General features: G+C 41.1%; 1 protein-coding gene across 1 annotated transcript in view; it reads left to right on the plus strand.

Moving 5' to 3' along the window:
- The window catches only part of STK17A (serine/threonine kinase 17a), a 48,569-nt gene that overhangs the window by 13,592 nt on the left and 21,265 nt on the right, over positions 1-13,712 (plus strand). The window contains exon 2 of the mRNA XM_050937773.1: positions 3,387-3,599. Coding sequence (XP_050793730.1) covers positions 3,387-3,599 — 213 coding nt within the window. The remainder of the gene's footprint in view (positions 1-3,386; positions 3,600-13,712) is intronic.

Genomic DNA, 13,712 nt, shown 5'->3' on the forward strand with positions numbered 1-13,712 from the left:
CAAACCACTTGCTACCTGTTCTCTACTACATTTATCAATGAAGATAGCATTCCTGGTGGAGAAATCTTCGGATCCATCTGCATCTCAATGGTGCCAGATACTCAGAAGAAGAAGAAGAGGAGACCATTTATTGTTCTAAAAGAGAGCTTGCTGACGCAGACCATGATCCTGAGTTTTCACCAGATGAGCACCTGGGAAGTGGCTTCTGCCTCTTTCTCCTTCTGATGACGCTCCGCAGTTCTGTGACCTGGTGAATCGCATGACATCGGCATTGAATTTACCTTCAGTAGTAGTGGAGGAAACCGTCTATCTGGTGTTTGACATTCTTGGGGATGTCATTACCAATTCTCCATGGTCTGCTGCGGACTGTTTGAGCCACCCCTTCCCCTTGTCAGCCTATTTCCAAGACAGCAGACAGATTATATCAAATACTCTCGGGGGGCAGGGGGGTTGTATTTTCATATACACCTTGTATATAATCTGTTGTTGCCTGCTGCCAGCAATGGTTGAGGTCTGGAGAAGCGTATTCCATTCCTGCTGATAGAGCAGGGAAAGAAGATTGATTCCCTGGGAAGAAATGTGTTCTCTTCTTCCACTGTTGGTATTAGGGTGGCAAATTATTAAGCTGTTATGACTCACTGTCAGTTCCACCTGTGGGAAATGATGCTATTGTTTGTACAGTATTTGCCAGATAATAAAAGGATGTTGGCAAGTGTGATCCAAATGGAAGGTCAAAATGTGGCTAAGTGTGCTCTCAGGGCTTCGTTTGACACCTCTGCCTCTTCTGCTAGAACGTTGATTTCTGTAGTTGCTCAGAGGAGACATGTTTGGCTTTGCTCCTCTCTTCTGGCTCTGGATATTAGAATTAAAGTGGAATATCTCCCTTTTCATAGGGATGGTCATGAATGACTGGAAAAGCTAAAGGATGCAAGATCAGTGCTCTGTTCTTTAGGCTTGATTCTTTCTACTGGAAAACTTTCTACTTTTTCTTCCCATTATGAGAGACAGTATTATCCATAGTCTTCCTTGATTTGACAAGAAATAAATCAAGGAAGACATCAGCAGGCTGTGACTTTCCAGAGACGCCAGAAGAAGTCATCTTTCAAATCAAGTCCTAAGTCTCAATGATCTACTTCCTCCTTCCTCCCTGTCATCTTCATTGAAGACCAAGCCTCAGAGTTGATGTGAGGATTGAGAATTAAGAACCAATCAGCAAGGATCCTTCCCTTCCTCTGTTTGGAGACACACTAGTCCATTTTTATCAGCAAATAGAGGTTTATTACATCCCTGAAATTACAGAAAAGGGCTATTGTATTCAGTATGAGAAACTACGCACTTTCAGTTTCCCCTATCTTTCCCTTTTCAGGGAACCCTCTCATAATGCTATTCTACTTTCAGAAGTGCAGAAATTGCTTCTGATAGGGGCTATCAGGGAGGTGTCCAAACACACCTTGAGAAGTTAGGGGTTTTATTCTAGATACTTCATAGTACAGGAGAAGAATGCAGGGGGTGCGAGGAGGAAGGAGTTAATCCAATTTTAGATTTTAAGGAACTTGAACAAATATGTTTAGAAGCTTTGGTTCTGTATGTTAATTCTAGTCTTCATAATCCGTTCACTTTAACTGTGGATTAGTTTGCGACTCTTAATCAGAAGGATGCATATTCTCATATTTCTGTCAGACAGTCATCAAAAGTACCTTTGTTTTGTGGTGGCAGGATGCCATTTCCTGTACAAGGTGCTCCCATTTGGCCTGTCCATAGCACCAGGAGTATTGTACAAATTGCCACTCTGTGCTAGTGGCTCAGCTGAGAAAGCAAGGTATTTTGGTTTACCTGTATCTGGATGATTGACTGTTGAAGGCTGCTGTTCACAAAAATCTATTAAGCCACATCGCTTACACAATCACCCTTTTTTTTTTTTTTTTTTTTTTTTTTTTTTTTCAGACGTGGAACTACTACTGAATGTCAAGTTGAATCTGTTCAGCTCAACATTTTATTCTTAGGTGCCATATTGGACTCAGAAAAGCCTTTTTACCGCAGGACAGGTTTTTTAAATAGTGCAGTATATTTTAAACTTTCAAATATGTCAGAAGTCAAAGTAACTTTCTTCCTGAGTCTCGTGGCTGCTACTACTTAAGTGAATCTCCTTGAGCATCTCAGAATTAGGCCAGTGCATCATTGGATGTCCAGATTTGGCTTGTTGACCTGAGACCATCTACAAACAGTCAACATTTCTTGAAACATTCCGGACTCACTGATGTGGTAGGGAGTCAGAGCTAATGTCCTCAGAGACTTCCAGTTCAATCCCCCTTTGCCATCAGTGAGGGTAACTTCAGATGTGTCAAACAGTAGTTGAGGGGATAGGCATGTCTGAGTCATCGTACAGTTTGAAGATCACTGGGTTTCTCAGTAGAGGGGCTTGCACATAAACATGTTGGAGTTAAGAGAAACTTTGGCCCTCACATTGTTCCTCCCTCACATACGTGGGAAGGTTGTTCAAGTAGTGACATAAAACACAGCGGCTGTGTTTTACATCAACAAATGGGGGTGCTCACTCTGTTAATACTGTAGAAATGTGCGGTCTGTGATGACTTACCAGAATTTGTGGAGTGCCCCCTCCACCAGCGAAAATTGTTGCGCACCCCTGCTTCAGGGGCTGATGCTAGATTTGATAGAGTAGTTTTTCAATTTCTGTTAAGTTCAGGCTCTGGTTCCTGTAGGCTATTTTCAGCATTACTTATCAAACTACTCATAAGTGGGAATATGCAGAACTACTCAAAGCAGAAATTAAGGTCAGTTCAGTGTTCTTTGAGCTGGCTTTGCATACTCATACATCCCCATCCCCCCATCTTTTTGTTCTGTATTTCTGGCTTGGTGGTAGAGGACACTGTGCCTCCTTATATAGCCTTGCTTCAGAACATTCAGGGATGCTGGGGTTGAGGGGGAATAAGAGCACAAGCACTTTAGCAGACACTGCTTGGAAATGGTTCTCCCACTAGGCATCTTTGTGCGGCACACTACATATAAGTGGAATATGCAGAGCCATCTTGAAGAACTCTGGTTGCAAATAAGTAACCATTACTTCCTGAAATTGGTGGATATTTTTTTTCCTAATGAAGGGCTAAATTTTTGTGGATACAATATGGTACAGTGAATAAACTTAAAATATATTCTAGTTTGAGGTGTTACTAGTTCCAGTAGTATCCCCTGTTTTAAATGTAGGGAATATCACTGATACAGGGTAAAAACTCTAAATTTGGAACATACTGTAAATGTTCCCACTGTAGTTTCTTTTGAGTTTTCTAAAATATTAAAATTTGACTAGTGATTTTAATACTTAAATTAAGGGTCATCCATCTGATTTTAATATTTTGCTTTAATTCCAGAGGGAAGTTTGCAGTGGTGAAGAAGTGTGTCAAGAAAGATACAGAAAAGGAGTTTGCAGCCAAATTCATGCGAAAAAGAAGAAAGGGCCAAGACTGTCGAATGGAAATAATCCATGAGATAGCTGTCCTTGAGTTGGCACAACGCAACCTTTGGGTCATTAATTTACATGAAGTTTATGAGACTGCAACAGAGATGATCTTAGTTCTGGAATAGTAAGTACTAATCTCATATTGTGGGGTCTTACACTTTTTTCCTGTATGTGTGTGTGAGTAAGAGACACATTCACACACTAATTTCCTGAATTATTTGCTGAAAGTGCAAAATCTAAATAATGTGCACCCAAAAGACAAGAATTTTGAAAACTGATATTTCCCTGCTGAGTTGCTATAATCACCTGTTTTTTGGATCTGGATGAAAGAATGATGAATCAGGAATCACAAGTAGTTTGTGGGATCGAGTGACTATTGTGGACTATATCAATTTCCCTAACCTAGTTGAATTTATAATCTATTTGTAATAGGCTGCCCTGTTTGTAATATACTTTTAGCTGTGTGGTCATGTGATACGTTATTTCATTAGAAAAATGAATATCATGTGAAGACACAAGACAGTGGATTCTCTCTCCTGGTAGAAATTGGGGTGGAAGGTTCCAGACATGTGCCTGCATTTTTCCCTGTGCTTACAGCTGCCATTGAGTGACCCTGTTTATGGTGATGTACTTTTAACCAATGCCTTATAGCATTATTGCAGACAGGTTCCTAGAGGGAGATGAAACTTCTATTATTTTTCTGTCTCAAGTGGAAATATGAACCTCTTACAGAAAAGATTTATTCATTGGATCTGCAAATCCATTTGGAGTCTCTGCCTCTTTCTTGCTAGTCAGACTGAACTAAAAGCTAGTCTGAAGGAAGAAGTTAGCAATGGCACTGTGCTTCAACTACAGCTTCCAGTTTGTATTCTGCCACCGAAGATACATGGCATCTTGAAGCCCTCCTATTGGAACAGATATTGCTGATGTTCTATTTGTAGTGTGTCTTCTGCACTGGATTGTTCTGCTAATAAGACTGTTTGTTTTTTTTCCTGTGCACAAGAGTAGATGGCAGGTTTTGTGGTTAAGGCCCTAGGCTGGGACACTGAGATCTGGATTCAGTTTCTGCCCTGCTACAGACTTCAAGTGACTTTCCTAATGTCACACAATTTCTCTGAGCCTTAGTTTCCCTTTCTGTAAATTGGGGGTAAAATATGTGTTCTCCCCGTGCTCCCTAGAAATTTTATCTGTTTAGACTGTAAACCCTTCAATGCTGGGGCTGTTACTACATGTATATACCCCACTTAGCAAAACAGAGTCTAAATCTCCATTAAATTCTCCATCGGCTACTTTAGTACAAATAATAAAAATGCCTTCTGTTTATGCTCTTCCAGTAGGCTTATTCTAGCTGAACCAATGCTAGCTAAATAACTTGTGGTCTGGCAGTTCAGTCAAACTTTACTACTTCTGTCAGACAGTTCCAGCTCCTTATCTTCTTAAACACTAGATCAAGCAGTTTCAAACATAAGAATTCTTTAAAATGACTCTTGTCACCTTGACGCTCAAGTCTTTAGCTTTCTGAGCAAAAGTGAGAGCAGCTGCTTCAACAATTTTTTAAGATGGCTTGTCTGGCAGGAACAAAAGTCTGTGTTTCAACAGTACCCTATTGGGAGAGAACCTATCAGAAGTGTGGGCGGGGAAATTCAGGATCAGACCAGTCTGAATAACTTGAGACTCCTTTCATCTGCCCATTCTTCTTCCCTTTTTTCCACTTCTCTCCCCTCCCCACAAAAAAAAAAGAATAAATAAAAACGAAAGTTTCACAAGATGAATCTGCAGTGGCTGGAGCCTTTTTAGTCCTGAGTCTTTAATTATGTTAAAATGTCCATAGATCACTGCCAAAAAGGTGATGAAATAAATACTTGTTGCGGCTAAACTTAGTTTCTCCCAAGCCTCTTGTGCCTCTAAATGTTCGTTAAATGACTAGGAGAGAATAGTTATGGTACTGGCAGTTCAGAAGCCATTTGCATTATCTGTTATTAGTATAACTCATTGCCTGCCTTGGTGAGAAGCCTGGTGTTCACGTTTCTCAGATTCTTGTTCATAGGCTAGAATGTGGATTATGTGAAATTGTGTTCAGGACCTTATACTCACCCATCCCCATACATCTGAGAAGCCCAATTAAATGGAAGAGAGGCTGTAGAAGATTATTAAGGATTTGTTTTTAAAATAAATAGTACCCTACAGTAGAACCTCAGAGTTATGAACACCAGTTATGAACTGAGTAGTTAACCAGACATCTCATTTGCAATCAGAAGTATGCAATCAGGCACCAACGGAGACCTAAAAAAGCAAATACATACAGTACAGTACTGTGTTAAACATAAACTACTAAAAAAAAGGTAAAATAGCATTTTTCTACTGCATAGTAAAGTGTCAAACCTGTATTAAGTCAATGTTCAGTTGTAAACTTTTGAAAGAATAACCATGTTTTATTCAAAATTATGAACATTTCAGAGTTAACAACCTCCATTCCCAAAGTGTTCGTAATTCTGAGATTCTGCTGTAGAACCTCATTATAATAGATATTTTCTAAAAAATGTCAGCTCTTTACTTGCACTACAGTATGTAGATTGTCTATGGATTGTAATTGAATGCGGCATAGAAAACTGGAATGATGTCTGTATTTAGCTTATTGCCAGTGATACTTAAACAAAATAGCTAGTTTCAAAATTTGAATCCAACAGGGATGTGGTGTATACTTAGACACCAAATCCAGAAGTTAACAATTGGGGTTTTTTGTGACACATGTAATACAGTACTACTGGGTTTTTGATAGGAGGAGTTAATACTTCATTACACATACAAAGCACTTTAGGACTGTAAACTACAAAAACACACTTCCACTGACTTCAGCAAATATATTTTCTAATGTCAGCATGTTACAGTGGGCATATTGAAACAAAACTGGTCTAAGTGTTAGTAAACTTCTGACCTTCTGGATTCAGGGGATTAATAAACATACAGTTTAGACTGCAAACTCTTTTTAGGGCAGGGTACTGTCTCTATACACTCTTGTACAGCATATAGCAAAATGTGGCACCCCGATCTTAATTGGGGTGGTTGGACACTACAGGGGGTCCCTGGTATACGTCGGGGTTGCATTTTTGAAAAGGGCGACGGATACCGAAATGGTGGATACTGGGGAATTTTTCCCGATAAGAAATAATGGCCTGCCCCACCTTGCCTCTTCCTGCCCAGTTCTGCCCCCTCCTCTGAATGTGCCCTGTCGCTGCTCCTACCCCTCTCTCCCAGCGCCTTCCGCATACTGGGGAAGAGCTCTTTCGCGGTGTGCAGGAGGCGCTGGGAGGGAGGGAAGGAGTTGATTGGCGGCCCATAGGGCCACTGGCGGACAGGAGGCACTGTCAGATGCAGGCTGCCAGTGGCTGCTAAGCACCCACAGAAGAAACACGCAAAAGGTGAAGCAACGGATATGCGGATCGGGACTGATGTGAATCAGAATATGTTCCCCCATTGATGAGTGACGGATATGTGAAACAAGAGATGAAGGGGAGACATGTACCAGGAAACCCCTGTACTGCAGTAAATACAAAAAAATCCACAGTATTATATACATAAATAAATCCTTGTATTAAGTGGTGATTTAAATTGTTTTCTGAGGAAAGAATATTTAGGAAATAGTCTCAAAAACAGTGCTATCTCTGTCATCTACTAATATTTTTGCAGTGTCTTTGAAGGATGGGAGAGGGAGACTTTGTCCAAATCTATAAATCCTTCCATCCTTCCTTAAGTGGTTTTCAACAGCATTTTTTAACGCAAATAACAAGTTAGTTATTTTCATCAAGATATTTATAATGCACTTGTTGACATGATGCATAGGTGCCCATTTATGCCTAACATGATTTAAATAGGATGTAATTAGTTTGTCTAATCCAGAAAAAATAGATTTGAGGTGGTATAAATATAAATGTCTAGTCCACTTGCTTTATGGTGGTGGCCAAAGTGCGACCTGTTGCTGCATAGTATTTCAGCTTTCACAAGGATCCAACAAAGTACCTAGTGCAGCTAGCTGTGAACATGTAGCATGAAAAATCCAATATTGTTTCAAGTTTAAAAGTAATAGGGTCCACCAGAGTGGAAATAATGGTATACAGTTTTCATATTTCCATCTGGAGTCTTCTACCAATGGGTACGGAGTAAACTGACACTCCCTCCTCTGCGGGTCTTTTTTTACGTGGAAAGCAAGGCAGTTCTAGCAGTGGATAGTTTGACTTCCATCAGATCTAGTTTTCTAGTACAAAAGTTGAACTGAAGCAAACTGTGTTCACTTTGGCCCCAAATTGCTACTCATGTCTTCCTTGGTTGTCACTCCTGCCAATTCATCATATCCGTTTACACATTGACACATGACTGACTACCCTTATAACTATTGTAAGGGGTCCTTCTGTCTTCTCAAATGAAGAGCTCTGTGTAAGCTCGGAAGCTTGTCTCTTTCACCAACAGAAGCTGATCCAATAAAATATTACCTCACCCGCCTTGTCTCTCTGATATCCTGGGACCAACACAGCTGCAACAACACTGCATGCAAACAGATAGTGACAGCTAGGCTTAACTGCAGCCATTAAGTTCCAGTCAGGAGCTTCAGATTAATCACTGTGTAGCTTACACATCAGAACAGTTTGGCTACGCTGTACCAGAAGCAGTAATGTTATGCCAATTGTATGTTATGTCAGTATGGAAATGAAACTTTCTAATTACAATACTCTGAATTATATGGCTCCTCTGGGTATATCTCTGCTACTTCACATTGCTGTCTCTCTAAACAACTGATTTTCTAGAAAATAATGTATAGAAAATATTTTTTGATATACTAGGTTGTGCTGGCAGTATTTAGACTAAACTTCTCAGACCAAGAACAGTCAATATGTGACTTATGTAGTATGAAGTACAGTCCTGGCACTTCATGAAGAATAAAATGAATTCATGAAACTGTATCTTTTTGTGGTGCAGTACACATGAAGACTGTTCTTTGATATTAACCTGTGCATGATATTATGAATTCATTAAAGTTTAATGACAAAATTTGCATTGTTTTAAGACACTGATAGTTACATGACTGTAAAAGATGACATTTTTCTATAATTGGTCCTAAACACACCTGTGAATTCTGGCCTCAAATGCTGTCTTACATTTTTAACACTATTTTAAAGAAGTCAAAAGTAAATAAAATATCCCTTGTAGATAAAGTACAAGATTTTTTAAACCTAAAAGGAAATCCACTTTTCTACGAAGTATCTTGTAGAGCTATTTAAGATTTGACACCGCAGATTCCTTTTTTCTCTTTCTTGTGCTTGCAGGGACTCCAGTAGAAATATAAAATAAGTGTGACACTCATGCAGCATGGTATTAGCTGCCTCCTTATGTAATTTGTGGGAAGAAAATAAATTCAGTACTTTTTTCACTAAAAAACAAGGCATACTGCCGTAGAACTGAAAACTTCCTGTGTGCAAAAAATAACCTACTACAATAAATATGTACTACCTACTATAGAAGGTGACTTTTTTATTTCCAATACAGGGAACAAGGTAACAGTTGCCTCTGATATAGGGGTTCCCAAATGTGGTATGCCTGCCCCTGGGGGTATGAGACACATCTCTGGGGGGGTACATGGGAGAAATTGTGCAACAGTGGATTCTACTTACTTATTTATTTTACATTTTCCTAATAGGCTACTCAGGCGAAGCTTTAAAATTCTGTGGGAATTTGTTATATAAAATATGGTAGTTAATTTGCTTCAAGATATACCAATGAGAACACAGATATACAGAGATGCTGATGTACAGAGCCCTCACCTCCGGTCACCATACAGTGTGGGTTCAGTTGTCCAGCAACTATCCAGTCTAACTGAGTTCAGAACTTAGGGGTTTTTTTGGTTGAATATGTCACACTATAAATAGTGAAATATGGACAGATGGCTAAAGGCAAGTAGTGTTAAGATGAACACACACAGTATCAGTAATGAGACGGGTAGGGGTACGCGGGCAGCTGTTAGATTTCTAAGAGGGTACGCAATAAGAAACGTTTGGGAACCTCCGCTCTAATATAATATCATCATAATGTTCTTCCGCATCCCTGGTGGAAAGTCCAAGCTGAAGAGGAACTATAACATATCTTCACTGGTACTACAAGTTAAGCAGTAGCTGATGCGGCCTCCTTTATCTGAGTAGCAAGCTACATGAAGTGGCAGTTAAGGTTGAGGCAGGATACATTTCATCCATGCAAAACTTTAAGAATGGAAATAAGTTAATGGGGGAGAAAATCATATGTTCTTTTCTACCTTCATACGGTCTACAACAATATTGACAACAAACATGAAAACTACTCCTTAAGGCTTTCCCTTATACTTCCAGCAGGAATAGAGAAATGTCGGTTGTGTGTTGGGAGATGGGAATTGATATATGACTAATGTGCCAGTCAGCAGTGTCCTGATGTTGATATTTGATCCCTGATCAAAATTTAGTTGTTTAGTAAAAATAGCAGGAGTATCTAAAAAGCTATTTTTCCCCCCCTTAAGCCCTCAGTAGTCTCATGGAAGCCTGTAACCTGTCCCTGATTTTTACCAGAAATATCGTGTGTGTGTGTGGACAAAGAGAGTGATGCTGGGGCTTGCAGCTGCTCTAGCCCTGCTGTTGTTCCTGTACCAGGGGCTGACCCCGGTGCTCCATCGCAGGGGGGATGACCCAATCCCAGCTGCTGCTCTGGTGGGTCTGGGGACTGCTGTCCTAGAAGTAGTCATGGAGGTCCTAGAAATTCAAATAATCTGTGACAGAATCTTATCCTTAAACATGATAATCTAGTCCGGGGTCAGCAACCTCTGGCATGCGGCTCGCCAGGGTAAGCACCCTGGCGGGCCGGGCCAGTTTGTTTACCTGCTGCATTGGCAGGTTCAGCCAATCGCGGCTCCCACTGGCCGCAGTTCGCTGTCTGAGGCCAGTGGGGGAGGCAGGAAGTGGTGCAGGCAAGGGATGTGCTGGCCACGGTTTCCTGCCACTCCCATTGGCCTGGGACAGCAAACCGCAGCCAATGGGAGCTGCGATCATCCGAACTTGCCGACACGGCAAGTAAACAAACTGGCCCGGCCCGGTGAGATGCCTGCCAGAGGTTGCAGACCCCGATCTAGTGTAACCACGTCGCAGGGCGCAGAACCTCACTCTCCTGTTGTAGGCCTTTATCCTCTGGCTGAGTTACTGAAGACCTCTAGTCTTGACTCAAAGACTTAAAGTTACACCATTTACTCTAGTTCAGACCAGTGGGTGAGCCATGCCTCACGCTGCAGAGGAAGGTGTATCCTCTTACTTGATTTTCCTCCCACTCAACATTAGATTCAGGTATGGAGATTACATGAGCATCTCCCAGCCGTCTTCCCCAGATTCCTAGTTTAAAGGTCTTTTAATCAATTGTGCCAATTTTCATCTCAGAAGTCTACTTCTGTCCCTACTCATATGAGTACGGTCCTCTGTCTGTGAATACCTCCCAATGGTCAGTGCCCTCTTTACAGCACCATTGCCTGAGCAGTCTGTTTATTATCATAATCTTGTCTCGCCTTCGCTCTCCTCTAGGGACAGATAGAAAGCCACTGAAGATTACCTGAGCCTCCATTTCTTTAAGCATCTTCCCCAGCCTGGCGCCATCTTCCCTGATGCATCCCAGTGAGAATCTAGCAGTATCACTTATTCCAGTGTGAAGGATAAGAAGTGGATTCTTTCCTACTCCCATTAAGGTCTTCTTCAGCCTCAGATCCAAATTCCATATCTTAGGTTCCGGCAGACAGCACACCCTTCAGTTTTCTTTGTCAGCTCTGGCAAAAGCCTTGTTGCCCTTCTTAATAGGGAGTCCCAATCACATAGACCTGTCTTTTCCAGGTGTTGGTGTAATTCTCCGGCCTTCCCCATTCTGTCCTTTCTGGCTGCAAGTCATCTTGTCCTCTTCTTAGAGTCATTCTCTATCCTCTTGGGGCTCCAAACTCAGGCTACCTCCATTGACTCTTCCCCTCTTCTTTTAGGACTAGTCACTCTTCTCTTCTTCCTTGCCTTCCCATCTTCTGTTACTGCTTGTCTGTCTCCTTCATTTTGTACCTCAGCAAACCCGTTCCTCAGCTCTATTTCTCCTTCACTAGCCAATCTTTCTTTTTTTTTTTTTTTTTTGACTTATTTTCATAATCACATGCTTCCACTGGCCACTTTCCTCATCCAGTAGTTTACCCTCGCAGTTGAGTTCTTTACATAATTGCATTAATAAAATTACTTAATTGATCAAGATTGAAAACCTGTAATGACAGATGTATCAGGGAATGGAGGAAAACAGGACATATGCTTTGATTTTTTTGGCTCATTTTACTCACTAAGGTTCTGGAGCTACTTGGTGAGTTCTGTGCGCTGACCTGTGATTTAGAGTTATGCCATCTTACTGTTAAAATCTTGATGACATTGGATCAGTTATTCATTTTGGAATGTTGCCTTCCAAAAGGGAAATTGTAACACCAGGTCAACAGCTCTCTTTAGGGTGATGCCTGATCGGACGGGAAACAGGAGCTTGAGGTTGTGCCAATAAACCTTACTGTCTGGGCTATGGGGAGGAATGGAGTTCTAGCCCCACAATCCTGCCACTGAAGATACTTGGCCATATCTGTGCAGTTTTCTGTCTTGGCAGGGGCTTTTCTCCCCTGGAGAAAATAATTGATTTTGCAGATTTTTTGCAAGAACAAGACTTACGGGGGGCGCTCAGCTGGACAGGGATGATCTGATTCCAGTTGATTAGTGGGACTAGATCCAAAGTTGAAACAAGTATGTGAATCTCATTTATCTGTATTGTTGAATAGGAGGGTACAAAAATCCTCTTTAGGAACAGAAACTCGCTAATCTTTCTATTTTGAGGGGGGAGGGAACTATTGAAAAATTGTGGTGGGACCATTGTGGCAATACCTGGAGTCCTCAGACTTCCTTGCTCTCTTTCACTCTAGCTTTTAGGACTGGATATTTATATGGAAACTGCTGGCCTCATTCAGGCAATAGATGAATGTTAGATCTAGCTTCCTTTTTATATTCTTGACCCCAGTGAGTGTTTGGATACTGGCAGAGATAGATGAAGTTGCACTGGAATGACACACTTTTTCTTCTCTGAGAGGTCACCTACATTGGGTAGTTATCTGCAAGGTTCTGATGGACAGGGTACAACAGACTTCTGTTGTCTTCCTTCTTGTTAATTGAGTGTATGAGCCCACTAACACAAAATGAGATGGTTTGCATTGTGATGCTGTCAATATGCTGATGAAATTGTTTTCCATCTCTTTCTTTGGACCTGGATACTGTGATCATTCAGATTTTTGCCCCTGCTGACATAGCTGGTTGAAGCTCTGACTGGATAAAATATGTGTTGGTGGGCTGTGGGAAGTAACGGAAGTGATGCATGACTTCTCTATTGGCAGAACAAGATCTAATGGATGGAAGACCATTTCAGATTGGAAATAAGATGCAACTTTTTGCAGGTCAACATACTTAGAGATGTAGTAGATTCTTGAAAGCTCTTAAAGGAAGATTGGATATCTTTCTGGAAGATATCAGAGGGGTAGCCGTGTTAGTCTGAATCTGTAAAAGCAGCAAAGAGTTCTGTGGCACCTTATAGACTAACAAACGTATTGGAGCATGAGCATTCATGGGTGAATACCCACTTCGTCGGATGCATGTCACGAAATGCTCCAATACATTTGTTAGTCTATAAGGTGCCACAGAACTCTTTGCCACTTTCTGGAAAATACTCACTCCAGTTTAACCATAGATTATTGAGACTGATCATGAATTACTGGGTGAAATTCTATTCCTTTGTTTTGTATGAAGTCGAGACTAGCAGATCACAGTGATAATTTCTGGCTCTTAAATTTGAGTCAATTGCATCGTGATTGTCTATTTCAGTGGTTCTCAAAGTTCTGTACTGGTGACGCCATTCACATAGCAAGCCTCTGAGTGTGGACTCCCCCCTTATAAATTAAAAACACTTTTTAATATATTTAACACCATTATAAATGCTGGAGGCAAAGCGGGGTTTCGGGTGGAGGCTGACAGCTTGCAAACCCCCCCCCCCGCATTAACTTTGTGACTCCCTTAGGGGTCCCAACCCCCAGTTTGAGAACCCCATATCTATTTAAACTAAGTTTTTTTGCAATCTTGAGGTCCTGTTGTATTCTTGGCTGATTCTGGATATCCTTGAATGCTTTCTTTCC

Source organism: Gopherus flavomarginatus, chromosome 2, assembly GCF_025201925.1.
Source record: "Gopherus flavomarginatus isolate rGopFla2 chromosome 2, rGopFla2.mat.asm, whole genome shotgun sequence".
Lineage (NCBI taxonomy): Eukaryota > Metazoa > Chordata > Testudines > Testudinidae > Gopherus > Gopherus flavomarginatus.